Source organism: Leptosomus discolor, chromosome 28 (assembly GCF_034619465.1).
Source record: "Leptosomus discolor isolate bLepDis1 chromosome 28, bLepDis1.hap2, whole genome shotgun sequence".
In the NCBI taxonomy this organism is placed as follows: domain Eukaryota; kingdom Metazoa; phylum Chordata; class Aves; order Leptosomiformes; family Leptosomidae; genus Leptosomus; species Leptosomus discolor.
The window spans coordinates 114017-130000 of NC_141418.1; the positions used below are offsets into that span (position 1 = coordinate 114017).

The 15984-nt window shown below is 66.0% G+C and overlaps 3 protein-coding genes across 3 annotated transcripts in view; 1 reads left to right on the top strand and 2 right to left on the bottom strand.

The window, feature by feature from the left end:
• Positions 1-265: 265 nt before the first annotated feature.
• On the bottom strand, positions 266-5455 carry LOC147413384 (macrophage mannose receptor 1-like). Its single transcript, XM_086478890.1, has 7 exons — positions 5400-5455; positions 4287-4595; positions 4035-4091; positions 3534-3926; positions 1975-2120; positions 726-835; positions 266-612 (listed from the first exon to the last, which is right to left on the bottom strand). Exons 1-7 carry the CDS (start codon positions 5425-5427, stop codon positions 465-467), a joined length of 1191 nt encoding a protein of 396 aa, XP_086335016.1. The 5' UTR covers positions 5428-5455; the 3' UTR covers positions 266-464.
• Positions 5456-9167: 3712 nt separating this feature from the next.
• LOC147413385 (uncharacterized) lies at positions 9168-10727 on the top strand. The gene is made up of 2 exons (XM_086478812.1): positions 9168-10300; positions 10388-10727. Exons 1-2 carry the CDS (start codon positions 9168-9170, stop codon positions 10725-10727), a joined length of 1473 nt encoding a protein of 490 aa, XP_086334938.1.
• Positions 10728-11350: 623 nt separating this feature from the next.
• The window catches only part of PNPLA6 (patatin like domain 6, lysophospholipase), a 17374-nt gene continuing 12740 nt past the window's right edge, over positions 11351-15984 (bottom strand). The window contains exons 30-35 of the mRNA XM_086478813.1: positions 14694-14842; positions 14476-14628; positions 13626-13742; positions 12564-12660; positions 12367-12470; positions 11351-11416 (exon numbers count right to left, since the gene is read on the bottom strand). Of these exons, the coding sequence (XP_086334939.1) occupies positions 11351-11416; positions 12367-12470; positions 12564-12660; positions 13626-13742; positions 14476-14628; positions 14694-14842 (686 nt within the window). The remainder of the gene's footprint in view (positions 11417-12366; positions 12471-12563; positions 12661-13625; positions 13743-14475; positions 14629-14693; positions 14843-15984) is intronic.

A 15984-nucleotide genomic window follows, 5' to 3' on the forward strand; every position in this document is an offset into this window, starting at 1 on the left:
TGGGGGTAATTTGGGGTCTGGGGGGTATTTGGGGTGCCTGAAGGGTAATTGAAGTGATCACAGGGGATTGTGGGAGGGTCTGAGACCCCCCTGCCCCCCATCCCCCCCCAAAAACCACCGCTGCTCCTCCGAGGGACCCCCAAACCCAGACCCGGGAGCCACCCCGCACCCCTCCACCCCACGCGGCCCCCCCCGCCACATCACCGGAGCGGGACCTCACTCTGCACGTGTGTTTATTACCCCGCAGGGACCCCCCCACTCCACCCTGTACCCCGAATTTTTCCCGGAGATCCGTCCATGGACCCCTCCCCCCTAAAACGGGTACGCCGGAGGTCGGGGCTGCATCCCGGAGTGCTGCAGGTCAGATGTGGCAAGTGGAGAAGGGTCTGGGGGGAGCCCCTCGAGAGCGCGGCGGGTGCTGGGGCGGGGGGGGTGGGGAGTGTCTTGGGGTGTCCCTCGCACGCTCAGGGGTGTCCCTCGCACGCCCAGGGGTGTCCCTCGCACACCCAGGGGAGCTGACTCGTGCAGGGGTAGTCGTACCACTCGCCGTCCTTCCGCACCACCGCGCAGTTCTCCTGGGGCCCCCCGTTGGGCTCGTACCTGTGCCACGAGCTGCGACGAAACGCGGGGCGGGGGGGGGGGGGGGGAATCGGGATGGCTTAGGGGTGTCCCCTCGTGTCCCCAAGCCCCCCGTCCCCTTGTCCCCAGTCCCCGCTGGGCTGTACCTGCTTTCCCGGGTTAGGATAGTCCCGTTTGCTCGCTTCCAGGTACCCTCGACCTCTTCATCCCTGATGCCGAGCCAGGAGGAGCTTTGCAGCATGGTCCGGACGTGATCCTGGGGGCAAAGGTGGCGTCACCCCATGGCTGAGCCCCCCCACGCCCCCCCTGCCCACCCCTGGGGACAACGAGGGACAGCAGGTCCCGGTGACAGGTAGGCCCTGATGCCATGTCCCCCCTCCCCGCTGCTGACACAACCTCTGCTCTGGAGTAGGGGGAGGCGGGGGGAATTTTGGGTTTGGTTTTTTTTTTTTGGTGCCCAGGGGACGTTCAGAGGAGGTTTGGGGTCGGGGGGTGGCAGCGTGGGGGCCCGTGGGGCACTAGGGCTGGGGTTAAGGTCAGTTATCCGTGGGTTTGGGGTCACGGTGATGAAAAATGAGGGTTAAAGTCAGAGTCTCGTTGGGGTCTGGACTGTCTTAGGGCTAGTTTAAGTCCTGCATATTTAGGGTTGAGGCTGGGCTAGAGCCTCACTGAGGTCTGGAGGGTTTTAGGATTATTTTAAGTCCTATATACTTAGGGTTAAAGCCGGGTTAGAGCCTCGTTGGGGTCTGGAGGATTTTAGGATTAACTTAAATCCTATGTATTTAGGGCTAAGGCTGGGCTAGAGCCTCACTGGGGTCTGGAGAGTCCTAGGGTTAGTTTAAGTCCTATGTGCTTAGGGTTAGGCCTGGACTAGGGCCCTGTTGGGGTTTGGGCTAGCTTAGGGTTAGGTCAGGCCCTAGAAATATAGGTAGAGTTAGGTTTAGGAGAGGGATAGGATTATGGTTATGGATTAGGGTTATGGTTAGGGACAGGGTTAAGGTCAGGGTTACCCTTAGGGATAGGGTTAGGATCAGGGTTAGGGTTATGGTGAGGGTTAGGGTTAGGGTTAGGATTAGGGAGAGGGTTGTGGTGAGGGTTAGGGTTAGGGTTAGGATTAGGGAGAGGGTTAGGGGTAGAGTTAGGGACCAGTTTCAGCTGGATTTGGTTCAGCATTAGGGTTACAAGTCTATTAGGAACGGGGTTGGGGTTAGCTGTTGACATATTAGGCACTGCAGTGTAAATTCAGGGTTAAAAGGGCAGAATCCGGGTTCACATGAGCCTTCCAGCCTCTCCCCATCCCCCAGATCATCCCCCTCCCCACAAAGCCCACCTCAGGCACCGCGGTGTCCCCCCGTCCCCCTTCCCAGGTGCCTGGATCCGTCTCCCCCCTCTCACCTTCTCCTCGGGGCCGTCGACCTCCAGGAGCTGCGCGCCCAGGAGCGAGCAGAAGCTCTTGGCGCTCTCCCAGGAGCTCGCCGTCTTGGAGTAGAAGTAGCAAGAGTTCCCAAAGTAGGTCCAGCCTTTGGAGCAAGGGGGGCAGCCTAGGGAGGGACACACACACACACAGAAAAGGGGGGGGTGTCACCACTCAGCTGGGGCTGTGAGACCCCATAAACCGGGGTTTGGGGCGGGAGACGTGATCCGGGCTGCGGGAGCTGCCGAGCGTCCCCACCAGGCTGGCGTTACGGCTGGGTGAGGGTTAAACCCTGCTGGGGTCTGGGTTAAATCCGGTGTGTTTAGGGTTGGGACTGGATTAGGGTGCTGTTGGGATTTAGGCTGGGTCAGGGTTAGGTTAAATCCCCTCTATCTGGGGTTATAACTGGGTTAGGGTCCCCCTGGGGTTTGGGTGTAGCTTGAGTCCTACACAGTCAGGGTTACAACTGGGTTGGGCTTAGGGCCGTGCTGAATTTTGGACTAAATTTGGGTTATCTTAAATCCTATACATTTGGGGTTATGGCTGGGTTAGGACCCCTCTGGGATTAGGGCTAGGTTAGGGTTAGTTTAACTCCTGTATATTTAGGAGTAGGGCTAGGTTAGGATTGGTTTTGTTTGGGCTAGATTAGGCTTAGTTTAAATCCTGTATATTTAGGCCTATGAGCAGTTTATGCTTAAGGCCCTGCTGGGGTTTGGGCTGGTTTAGGGTCAGGTAAAGTCACAGATATTTAGGGCTTGAGCTGGATTAAGACCTCGTTGAGGTTTGACCTTGCTTAGGGTTAGGTTAAATCATGTATATTTAAGGTTAATTCTGCATCAGAGTTAGGACCCCATTAAGATTTGGGCTCACTTAGGATTAGGTTAAGTCCCTTAAGTCACCCTAAATTTAGGGTTTGAGCTGGGTTAAGACTCCATTGAGGTTTGACGTCATGTAGGCTTAGGTTAAGTCACATACCTTTAGTATCTGAGCTGGGGTAAGGGTTAAGACCCCACTGAGGTTTAACCTCACGTAGGGTTAGGTCAGGCCAGGTATATTTAGGGTTAATTCTGCGCCAGGGTTAGGACCCTGTTAAGGTTTGGGCACGTTAGGTTAAGTCCCTTAAGTCACCCTAAATGTAGGATTAAATCAGGCTGAGCACCCCGTTGAGGTTTGGGCTCACGTAGGGTTAGGCCAAGTCACCCAAGTCACCCTAAATTTAGGGTTTGAGCTGGGTTAAGACCCCGTTGAGGTTGGGCCTCACTTAGGCTTAGGTCAGGTATATTTAAGGTTAAGTCTGCATCGGGGTCAGGCCCCCGTTGAGTTTGGGCTCAGGTAGGGTTAGGTCAAGTCACCCAAGTCACCCTAAATGTAGGATTAAATCAGTCTGAGGACCCCGTTGAGTTTGGGCTCACGTAGGGTTAGGCCAAGTCGCCCAAATCACCCTAAATTTAGGATTAAACCAGGCCAGGCCTGAACTTCAGCCAGCGCAGGGTGAGGCAAAACCTCCAGTATCATCTGGGACAGAGGTGCCGGGACTGACAGGCGCGGGAGCAGACGTCCTCCCTGGTCCCGTGGACCACCCAGCGGCTCCACTCGCGGTCCCCGATGTAGAGCATCACCGTGTTCTTCACGTTGTTGCCGTAGTTGAAGTAGAGGTTGTAGCCGGCGAGCGCCAAGAGCCCGCCGCCGCGGCACTCCCAGCGCTGCAGCGTGCCGCCGGCCCGGCACGGCTCCAGCCTCACGGCGGACAGGTTCTGCCCGTGAAGCGCCGTGACGCAGCGCCGGCTCCCCCAGCCCCGCAGCCGGCCCCCGGGGAGCCACTGGAACCGCTGGGCCGCCGCCTCGGCCTGGCACGTCGTCACCGTCAGCTCCTGCCCTTTGGCCACCACGCACTTGCCGTGGTGCTCGTTGTACATCAGGAAGGAGCGGGAGGCTGCGGAGAGGGGTCCCGGTGAAACCGGCACGAGGGGCGGGGGGACACACGTCCGTGGGTGTCACCGCGGAAAGGGAGGGGAAAGGGGGGACACACACACACACGCACCCACGTTCGACACCTCCTTCGCCTTCTCTGCCTCCAGCGCCTCTGTCAGGGCTGCAACTGGGCGGGGGGGGACACACACACACACGTCACCGCGAGGCACAGGGTGTCGCCGCGGCAGGGGTGGGTGTTGAGGGGTGCTGAGCACTCAGACACCCCCCCCCGCCAACACCCCAATAACCTTAACTCTGCCCCCCCCCCCGCCACCGGCAGCCCCGGCGTGGCAGGGAGCTCCCCCAGACCCCGGCTACTCACTGTGCCGCGAGCCGACGGCGAGGAAGACCACGTTCATCAACACCGAGACCCCCAAGGCCACGGTTCCCACCAGCGCCAGCTTCTTCCCGGGGCAGCAGCCGGCCGCTGGGCTGGGCTGGTAAGTGACAACCGGTCCCCGGACGTCACCGGCTTTCACCGCGGCGTGGTCGTGTCTTGCCGATGGCGGTCGTGGCGTCGCCCACGCCGTACCGGGGGGGTCGGGCACGTCCTTCTGGCTCGGCGCGGCGGTGGTGGGGTCCAAGGGCTCGTAGAGGTTCTCCTCGGCGGGGCAGGGGTCGCTGCAGGCTGGAGGGGAGGGGGCAGCGGGGACGGCGCTTGGGGGGGAATCTCCCGCTGCTGGGGGCCACCGTGACCCCTGGGGACTCCCCTCGAGCGTGAGGCGGGGGGGGTTCCCCCCAGTGCCACTTCCCTGCGGACCCCTCACCGGGCACCAGAGGTGGGGGATCCCCCTCTACAAGGTGTCTCCAAATCCCCCCCCCCTTGGGCACCGAGGATGGAAATGGGGGTCCCCTTCGGTGCCACCATCCGCCCTGGGGACACCCTCTGCTTGGACACGGGGGGTGGGAGAGTCTCCCCTGGGGGTCACCAACCGCCCCAGGGACCCCCCTCAGACACCGGGCACAGAGACGGGAATCCCCCTCAGTGCCACTGCCCACCCTGGGGACACCCCTGAGGGACCAGGGATGGAAATGGGGGTCCCCTTCGGTGCCACCACTCACCCCGGGGACCCCTCTTGGGCACTGGGGTTGGGGGACCCCCTTCTGAGTGCCACCACTTGCCCCAGGGACCCCCCTTGGGCACCAGGGATGGGGATGGGGATCCCTCCCCGGTGCCACCGTCCATCCTGGGGACCCTCCCTCAGTCACTGGGGATGGGGGAACCCCTCTGGGTGCCACCACCCACCCTGGGATCCTCCCTCGGACACTGGGGACAGAGCCCCCGGGTGCTTTGAGATCCCAAAAAGGACAAGGGGGGAGGTACGTGTTAGGGACAGCAGGACTGCTGGGCTCGCCCCCCCCCCATCCAGCACCCATGGGGGCTCCCTACCTTTGCTGCCGCCGGGCCCCAGCCCCCACATCTGCCCCGGCCCGTCCTGGCTGGCCTCGATGTTGCCGTACATCGTCCCCGCGGCGCCGAAGAGCTGTCCCCAACGGGTGTCCCCGCTGATAAAGCCTGCGGGAAGCGGGTGACGGGGGGGGGGGGGGGGGGTGCCGGATGCACCCCCCCACCCTGGAGATGGGCCTCGAAGGGGGCCCCCAGCACCCAGCGGCTCCATCCCTGCACCCCAAAGCTTGGCTGGAGGTGGCACCGCTGGGGACAGTCCCCAGTGGGTGCTGGCAAAAGCCCCCGGTGTCCCTGGGGGGGCAGGGGGGGTGTCTCGGCGCAGGAAGGTCCTGTGGGGAGGGCCCAAGGGTGCTGCCTGGTTGGGGGAGTCGGTGTCCCCATGCCAGGGGTGTCCCCATGGCAATGTCCGGAGTGTCCCCATACCCAGGATGTCCCAATGGCAGTGTCTGGGGTGTCCCTGTGCCCAGGGTGTCCCCATGCCCGGAGTGTCCCCATGCCCGGAGTGTCCCCATGCCCAGAGTGTCCCCATACCCAGGGTGTCCCAATGGCAGTGTCTGGGGTGTCCCTGTGCCCAGGGTGTCCCCATGCCCGGAGTGTCCCCATGCCCGGAGTGTCCCCATGCCCAGAGTGTCCCCATACCCAGGGTGTCCCAATGGCAGTGTCTGGGGTGTCCCTGTGCCCAGGGTGTCCCCATGCCCGGAGTGTCCCCATGCCCGGAGTGTCCCCATGCCCAGAGTGTCCCCATGGCAGTGTCTGGGGTGTCCCCATTCCCAGAGTGTCCCCGTACCTAGAGTGTCCCCATACCCAGGGTGTCCCCATGGCAGTGTCCGGGGTGTCCCCATTCCCGGGGTGTCCCCATTCCCAGAGTGTCCCCATACCCAGGGTGTCCCCATGGCAGTGTCTGGGATGTCCCCATGCCCAGGGTGTCCCCATACCCAGGGTGTCCCCATGGCAGTGTCTGGGGTGTCCCCATGCCCAGGGTGTCCCCATACCCAGAGTGTCCCCATGGCAATGCCCAGGGTGTCCCCATGCCCAGGGTGTCCCCGTACCCAAAGTGCCCCCCATACCCACGCTCAGCAGACACCGGTGTCCCAGCTGTCCCCACGGCAGTGCCCACGGTGTCCCTGTCACCGGGGTGTCCCCACGCCCAGCACGTCCCCGGCACCTGCCCGCACCAGGGTGCACCCACGCCCATCCCAGCACCCACGGCACTGCCGGGTGGCCCCGAGGCGGTGCCTGGCCCCCCGCCGGCTCCGGCCGCGCAGGAAAGCCGGGCGCTATCAGCACCCACCAGCCCGGCCACAGCTCCGGCTGCTCGCCGGCACCCGCCTTATCGTGCCGGGGGAGCGGGCGCCCAACGCCGGGGGAGCGGGCGCCCAACACCGAGGGAGTGGGCACCCAACGCCGGGGGAGCGGGCACCCAACACCGGGGGAGTGGGCACCCAACACCGGGGGAGCCGGCACCCAACACCGGGGGAGTGGGCACCCAACACCGGTGGAGCGGGCACCTAACACCGGGGGAGTGGGCACCCAACGCCAGGGGAGCAAGCACCCAACAGCGGGGGAGCCGGCACCCAACACCGGGGGAGTGGGCACCCAACGCCGGGGGAGCCGGCACCCAACACCGGGGGAGTGGGCACCCAACGCCAGGGGAGCAAGCACCCAACAGCGGGGGAGCCGGCACCCAACACCGGGGGAGTGGGCACCCAACGCCGGGGGAGCCGGCACCCAACGCCGGGGGAGCCGGCACCCAACGCCAGGGGAGCCGGCACCCAACGCCGGGGGAGTGGGCACCCAACACCGGGGGAGCGGGCACCCAACACCGGGGGAGCCGGCACCCAACACTGGGGGAGCCGGCACCCAACGCCGGGGGAGGGGGCACCCAACACCGGGGGAGGGGGCACCCAGCACCAGGGGAGGGGGCACCCAACACCAGGGGAGCAAGCACCCAACACTGGGGGAGTGGGCACCCAACACCGGGGGAGCCGGCACCCAATGCCGGGGGAGTGGGCACCCAACGCCGGGGGAGCCGGCACCCAAGGCCATGGGGCGGGCACAGGGCTGTGGGGGGCCCCTGGGGCCGTGGTGGGGCCAGCTGGGCCGTGGTGGTGCCGGGTGTCCTGTGGTTGTTCCAGTTGTCCCGTGGTCATACTGGGTGTCCCATGGTGGTGCCAGATGTCCTGTGGTGGTGCTGGGTGTCCTGTGGTTGTTCCGGGTGTCCTGTGGTGCCGGGTGTCCTGTGGTTGTTCCAGGTGTCCCGTGGTCATACTGGGTGTCCCGTGGTCATACTAGGTGTCCCATGGTGGTGCCAGATGTCCTGTGGTTGTTCCGGGTGTCCTGTGGTTTTTCCAGGTGTCCCGTGGTCATACTGGGTGTCCCGTGATGGTGCCGGGTGTCCCATGGTGGTGCCGGGTGTCCCATGGTGGTGCCGGGTGTCCCGTGGTGGTGCCGGGGGTCCCGTGCCTGTAGTGAGCGCCCCGTGGCTGTGCCAGCTGTGCCACAGCTGTGCCCTGGCTGTGCCGAGCGCACCGTCACGGTGACAGTTGTGCCGGGGGTCCCGTGGCGCTGCCATCTGTCCCGTCACGGTGACGGTTGTGCCGTGGCGGTACCGGCTGTCCCGTGGCGGTGACAGTTGTGTCCCCACGGATCCCCCCCATCCCCGTCCCCCCACTCCCCCCTTCCCCTCCCCGTCCCCGCGGGGGTCCCCACGCGTGTCCCGGGGGTCTCCGCGGTGCAACGCGGGACGCGGCCGCCAGGTGGCGCCGTCCCGACGGGAGCGGAGCCGCCGAGGGGCGGGACCGGGGGGGGGGGGCGGGGACCGGGGAGCAGGTACCGGGGGGTACCGGGACTGTGGGGGGTCGGATTAGGGAGCAGATACCGGGGGACACCGGGATCCGGGCGGGGGGGGCCAGGACCGGGAGATACCGGGACCGGGACGGGCAGGGGAGCGGGTACTGGGAACGGGGAGGGTGTGGGACTGGCGCTCAGGTACCGGGGGATACCGGGAACGGGGGGGAGGGGGGGGGGGGTGTCTGGGACCGAGGAGCAGGGACCGGGGGTTACCGGGACCGGGGGGAGTCGGATCGAGGAGCGGGTACCGGGGGATACCGGGAACGGGGGGGAGGGGGGGGGGTGTCTGGGACCGAGGAGCAGGGACCGGGGGTTACCGGGACCGGGGGGAGTCGGATCGAGGAGCGGGTAGCGGGGGGATAGCGGGAACGGGGGGGGGTCTGGGACCCGGGAGCGGGTACTGGGAGATACCGGGAACGGGGAAGGGGGGCGGTACCAGGGGATACCGGGAATGGGGGGCTGGGATTGAGGAGCAGGTACCGAGGGATACCGGGAACGGGGGCTACTGGCAGCAGGGAGCAGGGGCTGGGGGATACCGGGAACAGGAGGGGGCTGGGACCGGGGGTCGGTACCGGGGGAGCCCGTCCCGGGGGGGGGGGGGGAGGGGGCTGTACCGAGCTGCGGGGCCTGATTACCGGCAGGGGAAGGGGGTGCCGGGCTGGTATCGGGCAGCTGGGAAGCCAGTACTGGGGGACCAGGCCCGGACTGGGAAAGGCACTGGGGGGGGGGTGGGACCCATTGGTACCGGGGCACCGGGCTGCCCACGGGGATCTGTCCCCATCACCGGTGTGCCGGCATCGTGGGGGTGTCACCGGCACCGGGAGGGACACCCACCGCCCCAGTGTGACCCCCTCAGGCGCTGCCTCCTCACCCCCCCTCTCTCCTGGCGCCACAGACGGGACCCGGGAGGACACTGGCAGCGCCGAAACCGCGCCAGGGTGCCGGATGGACGCCGGCAGTGCCGATTTGGGCCTACAGTGCCAGGCTGAGGCAGATGCCGGCAGCACCGAATCGATGCCAGCGTGCCAGGGCGGCGAGGACACCGGCAGTGCCGATTTGAGGCCACCGTGCCAACACCTGGCAGATGCCACCAGTGCCAAACTGGCACCAGGCAGCCAGGACAGGGCAGGCACCGGCAGTGCCAAAACGATGCCGTGGTATCCGGCTGATGCTGTCGGTGCCGATTCGGCGCCACAACGCCAGGATGAAGAGGGTGCCGATCGTGCCAAAGCGACACCGGCGTGCCAGGACCAGGCAGACGCCGGCAGTGCCGATTTGGGGACGCAAAACCAGACCCAGGCAGCTGCCGGCAGCTCCAAACCGACGCCGGCGCGCCAGGCTGAGGCAGCCGCCAGCAGCGCCGATTCGGGGACACGATGCCAGGACACGGCGGGTGCCGGCAGCGCCACGTCAGCCCCTCAGCACCAGCACGAGGAGGACGCTCCCGAGCCAAGCCGGCGCAACGGCGAGGCCGCGGCAGCCGGTGCCCGTCCCTTTCGGTGCGGGGCGTGCGGTAAGCGGTTCGGGGCGAGCGCCACGCTGACGCGGCACCAGGCGCTGCACGGGGCCGAGCGCCCCTTCTCCTGCGCCGAGTGCGGCCGCGGCTTCTGCGACCGGGCGGCGCTGGCCACGCACCGGCGAGGGCACACGGGCGAGCGGCCCTTCGCCTGCGGCGAGTGTGGCAAAGCTTTCGCCGGCACCGCGGGGCTGCTGGTGCACCAGCGGGCGCACACGGGCGAGCGGCCCTTCGCCTGCGGTGAGTGCGGGCAACGCTTCCGGCAGAGCGCCCACCTCGCCCAGCACCGCCAAGGCGCCCACGGCGCGGGGCGCCCGCACCCCTGCCCGCAGTGCGGCAAAGCCTTCGCCCTCCGCTCCACGCTGGCCCGGCACGCGCAGACCCACACCGGCGAGCGACCCCACGCCTGCGGCGACTGCGGGCGCCGCTTCCGCCAGCGGGCTCACCTGGCCCGGCACCGCCTGGCGCACACGGGCGAGCGCCCTTTCCCCTGCGGCGAGTGCGGCAAAGCCTTCGCCCTCAGCGCCACGCTGCTGCGGCACCGGCTGGTGCACACCGGCGAGCGCCCGCACCGCTGCCCCGACTGCCCCCGGGCCTACACCCAAAGCGCCTACCTGGCCCGGCACCGCCGCCGCGCCCACGCCGCCCCACGGCCCCACGCCTGCCCCGACTGCCCGCGGGCCTTCGCCGACCGCGCCAACCTCCTGCGGCACCGCCGCGGCCACGCCGGCTCCCGGCCCCACGCCTGCGGGCAGTGCGGGCGGCGCTTCGCCCAGCGCGCCAGCCTGGTGGAGCACGGCCGACGGCACACGGGCGAGCGGCCCCACCGGTGTCCCCAGTGTCCCCGCGGATTCCGGCACCGCTCGGCGCTGCTGCGGCACCGACGGGCGCACGCCGGCGAGCGCCCCTTCCCCTGCGCCCACTGCGGCCGCCGCTACAGCCGCAGCTCCAACCTCCTCCGGCACCAGCGCGTCCACGCGCCCGAGTAGCACCCACGGGGTGGCCGTGCAGCGTCACGGGGTGCCCGCGGGCGGCGCGCCCGGGACTTTTGCCGTGCCGAGGGGGGGGGGGGGGGCGACGGTGACGGTGTGCCACCCCCAGGCACAGCGGGGCCCGTGCCAGCCCTCGGCCTCGAAGCCTTCGGCCCGCCAGGACGAGCGCCGCTGGGGCGGTTTCAAAGGGCAGCGATAAAAAGGATCAGAAAAGCGAAGCGCCAGGTTGGCTTTAAATAATAATAATAATAATAATAATAATAATTAAAAAAAAAAAAATAAGGAAAAATGAACATATACAGCAGCCCCTTCCCCGCCTCCCCAGCGGGGCACGGCCGGGCCTCGGAGGGGGGATTTGGGCCAGTGCAACAGTGCAGGAAGAGGGGAAAAATGGGGGTCCCTGGAGCCCCCCCCCCGCGTCACCCCAGCTTGGGGACGAGCCAGGCCGAATGGGAAGGTGCTGGGGGGGGGGGGGGGGGGGACACGATGAGCCTCGGCCGGGGAAGCAGCCGCAAAAAAGGGGGCGGGGGGGAGTCGGGGGGGGGACACACACACACACAGGGGACACCCCCGGGGTGCGGAGGTAGTGCCGGCTGTCGGGCTCCTGCGGCAGGTTGGGGTCAGGGGTGGGGTGCGGAGGGGGCCGGGGCCGGGCTCGGGCGGTGCCGCAGGGTCTTCTCCTCCTCCTGGGGAGAGGGGGGACATGTGGGGGACACCGGGAGGGGGACAGGGGGCAGCACCCGCGGGGCCCAGGCTGTCCCCGAGCCCATTTAGGAGGGTCTCCATGGTCAGGAGCAGGATCTGTCCCAGGGACACCCCATGCACAGGGTCATAGCACCCTTGGGACACCCCCCCCCCCCCCAAACCCAGGGACACCCTGTTTTGGAGGCTCTCCATGGTCACACCCCCCCATGCACGGGGTCAGGGCACCCTTGGGAGCCCCCCAAACCCAGGGACACCCCATTTTGGAGGCTCTCCATGGCCACACCCCCCCATACACAGGGTCAGGGCACCCTTGGGAGCCCCCCAAACCCAGGAACACCCCACGCATGGGGTCAGGGCACCCTTGAGACCCCCCCAAACCCAGGGACACCCCACACAGAGGGTCAGGGCACACTTGAGACCCCCCCAAACCCAGGGACACCCCGTTTTGGAGGCTCTCCATGGCCACACCCCCCCATACACGGGGTCAGGGCACCCTTGGGAGCCCCCCAAACCCAGGGACACCCCACACAGAGGGTCAGGGCACCCTTGGGAGCCCCCAAACCCAGGGACACCCCATTTTGGAGGCTCTCCATGGCCACACCCCCCCATACACGGGGTCAGGGCACCCTTGGGAGCCCCCCAAACCCAGGGACACCCCACACAGAGGGTCAGGGCACCCTTGGGAGCCCCCAAACCCAGGGACACCCCACACAGAGGGTCAGGGCACACTTGAGACCCCCCCAAACCCAGGGACACCCCATTTTGGAGGCTCTCCATGGCCACACCCCCCCATACACGGGGTCAGGGCACCCTTGGGAGCCCCCTAAACCCAGGGACACCCCACACACAGGGTCAGAGCACCCTTGGGACCCCCCCCCAAAACCCAGGGACACCCCGTTTTGGAGGCTCTCCACGACCAGGGGACACTCACAGCCTCCAAGGCACCGGCCCACTCGGCGGGGGCAAACGCGTCGTCCTCGCCCCGCGCCGGCTCCAGCCCCTCGTCCTCATACTCGGTGAGGTAGTCGGACTCCTCTGGGGGGGTGGCAGGGGGGCGAGATGGGGTGCAGGGTCAGGCCCCGAACACGGATCTGGCCCCGTCCCGTGGACACCCCCACCCCATCTCACCGTCGGCGTAGCCGTCGGACAGGTAGGGCTTGGCGGGCTCGATGCGGGACACGATCTCCGCCAGGTCGGTGAAACCGGCGCTGGGACACGTGAGCACCTACGGGGGGCGGGGGGAAAAGGAGGGGGGGGGGGGTGTTCCCTGAGCAGCTCCCCCCCCCCCCGCCCCCCCGCCGTGTGCAAGAGGGGTGGGGGGGGAGCAGGAGGAGGGATGTGAGGTGGGTAAGGGGGGTGGAAGGGCAGCAGGGGACACGGCCAGAGGGACAAAAGGGGCCCAAGGGGACAGGAGATGGACCAAGGGGACAGGAGATGGACCAAGGGGACAGGAGATGGACCAGGGAGGAGACAAGGATGGGGGGGGGAGGGAATAGGAGATGGACCAAGGGGATGGGATGGATCAAGGGGGGGGGACAGGAGAGGGAGCAAGGAGGGGACAAGGATGGGTGGTGGATGACACACAGGAGATGGACCAGGGAGGGGACGGACCAAGGAGGGGGGACAGGAGATGGACCAGGGAGGGGACAAGGATGGGGGGGGAGGGAACAGGAGATGGGCCAAGGGGACGGGATGGATCAAGGGGGGGGGACAGGAGATGGACCAGGGAGGGGACAAGTATGGGGGGAGGAAACAGGAGATGGACCAAGGGGATGGGATGGATCAAGGGGGGGGGACAGGAGAGGGACCAAGGAGGGGACAAGGATGGTGGAGGGGGGAACATGAGGATGGCCCAAGGGGACAGGAGGATGAAGGGGACAGGAGGATGAAGGGGACAGGAGGATGAAGCAGGGTGGGGAGGGACAAGAAGATGCCGGTGAGGGACAGGAGAACACCAAGGGGGCCAAGTTGCAGCAGGAGGGCTAGAAGGACACGGGGGGAGACAGAGGGGACGAGGGACAAGGCAATGTGCTGCTCCCTGAAGACGGCTCCAGGGCCACGGGGAAAAAAAACCAACCCAACCCTTAAAATCAGGGTGCCATGGGCAGGGTGGCCTGTCCCAGGACACCCCAGGGGACGTCCCCAGGCAGCCAGCCCCACCCACGGGTCCCAGTGCCACCCCCTGCTCACGTCCATGCGCTTGCTCTCGTAGAAGTCGGCCGAGCGCCGGTCCTTCACCATCTTCTCAATGATGTCACCGCGGCTCCAGCCGTCAAAGACCACCTTGCCGTGCTGGTACCCCACGTCCTGCGGGGAGAGCGGCCGCAGCCCATCGGTGGCCCGGGCACCCCGAACAAGGACCCGGGGCACCCCAAATGACAGCCTGGGCACTCAACTGATGGGTAGGACATCCCAACTGACGGCCTAGGACACCCTGTTGGTGGCTGACACCCAAGCAATGGCTTGGGCACGCCAATCAATGGGCCAGGCAGCCCAACTGATGCTCAGGGAGCCCCAAATGATGACTTGGGTACCCGGAACAATGGCCCAGGCACCCCAAACAGTGGCCAGGACATAACAACTGATGGCCCAAGCACCCCGATGGCTTGGGCACCCGCTGATGACGGTTGGGTCACTCTGTTGATGGCTGGGGCACCTGAATGATGGCTTGAGCACCCAACTGCTGGCTGAGGCATGCCCACCAATGGCCGGGACACCCCAACTGATGGACCAGAGGACCCCCAAACGGTGGCTGGGGCCCCCAACCAATGGCTGGTTGACCCTACCTGATAGCCAGGAGACCCTCTTAACGGCCTGGATGCCCAACTCATGGCAAGGGCACCCCAATCTATACCTGGGGCACCCCATTAGTGGCTGGAGAACCCCATTAGCGGCCAGGACACCCTGTTAATGGCCAGGATATCCCAACTGATGGCTGGAGAACCTCAACCCATGGGCTTGGGGCACCCCATTGATGGCCTGAGGGACCCTAAACGATGGTCCAGGCCACCCCACCGGCCTCCTCGTCCCCCCAACTCACGTAGATCTCGTCGAACTTGCCGAAATCCATGGTCTTGAAGCGGTCGATGGGGGGGCGGATGTACTCGCAGTACGAGCTGGACTTCACCACCTCCAGCTGCCGCACGCACGACACGTAGGCCAGGCGGGACTGGATCTCCGCCATGTCGGGCACCTGCGAGGAGGAGGTGCTCAGCACCCTGCCCGCACCATCTCACCAGCATCCCCGCCGGACCTCACCTTGACTTTTTCAGCCCAGGGGTTGAGACGTTTCCAGAGGAGCCACCAGCCGGACAGGCTGTCCCCGTAGTTGCACAGGTCCGTCTCGTCCTGGCTGCCCACGTCGATGGCGATCACCGTCTTGGCACCCATGTTGCGGGCGATGTCGGCTACGGGGCGGGAAAGGAAGAAGCTGGGTTGGCAGCGTCACGGCTCCCCCCGGCCCGAGCCCATGGCGAGAGGTGGTGGCACAAGCAGAGCAGGGAAACGGCGTTGAGAGATTGTCCCCGAGCCCAGGCTGGATGGCAAAGCCATGCTGGGGCTCGTGGTGGGACGAGGAGCGTCCCACGGGTGCCAGAGCCCGGGACAGGAGCCCAGCGGCAGGACGTGCCGGTGGGGAGCGGAGCAGTGATGCGACCTGGTGCATGTGCTGGGGCAAAAGGAGGGCACAGGCAAATCGCAGCATCTGCAGTGGGACGCAAAGGAGCGTGGAGATGCCCCGGGAGGACATCCAGTGGTGAGGACACCAGGAGATGACGCGAGGTGGATGGAGATGGCTTTGCACAAGGAGGCTGGAGATGCTCCAGGAGGGCACCTGGGGCTGAGGCCATCAAGAGATAATGATGCAACACGGACGGAGGAAGGTGGTTTGCACGTGAAGGAGGATGGAGATGCGCTGAGGACGCCAAGAGACGATGATGCAGGAGAGAGGAAGGTGGCTGGGAAATGAAGGAGCACAAGGATACCACAGGGGGCCACCCAACACCGAAGACACTGAAAGATGGCGCAGGGCGGAGGAAGGTCGCTTGCACGCGAAGGAGGAACGAGATGTTCTGGGAGGGGACCTGGCACCAAGGACACCAAGAGATGGTTGGAGATGGAGGGAGCTGCCATGCACGTGAAGGACCGTGGAGGGCACCCGGTGTCGAAGACACCAAGAGCTGGTACGAGGCAGATGGAGAGGTCTTGTAGGTGAAGAAGGATGGAGAGGCCCAAGGAGGGCACCTGGAGCCAAGAACATCAAGTGAGGATGATGTAAGATGGATGAAGGTGGCTTGCACGTGATGAAGCATGAAGGTGTCCCAGGAGGACACCCAATGCTGGGGACATCAACAGATGGTGCAGGACGGAGGGAGGTGGCCTGTACCTGCAGGAGCACCGAGATGCCCTGGGAGAACACCCAAAGCCAAGGACACCAGGAGAGGACGATGCAGGGTGGAGGAAGGTGGTTGGCACCTGAGGAGCATGGAGATGCTCTAGGAGGGTGCTAAGGACACCCAGAGATGATGCAAGATGGAGGGACATGGTTTTG

Coding starts and splice junctions, on each gene's coding strand:
- LOC147413384 (XM_086478890.1), bottom strand. CDS start 5,427: ATGTACGGCAACATCGAGGCCAGCCAGG. Junction 3,927..4,034: donor GAAGGAGGTGTCGAACGTGG/GTGCGTGTGTGT, acceptor CCCTCTCCGCAG/CCTCCCGCTCCTTCCTGATG. Junction 836..1,974: donor TCGACGGCCCCGAGGAGAAG/GTGAGAGGGGGG, acceptor CTTTGCCCCCAG/GATCACGTCCGGACCATGCT.
- LOC147413385 (XM_086478812.1), top strand. CDS start 9,168: ATGGACGCCGGCAGTGCCGATTTGGGCCTACAGTGCCAGGCTGAGGCA. Junction 10,301..10,387: donor CGGCTGGTGCACACCGGCGA/GCGCCCGCACCG, acceptor CCACGCCGCCCC/ACGGCCCCACGCCTGCCCCG.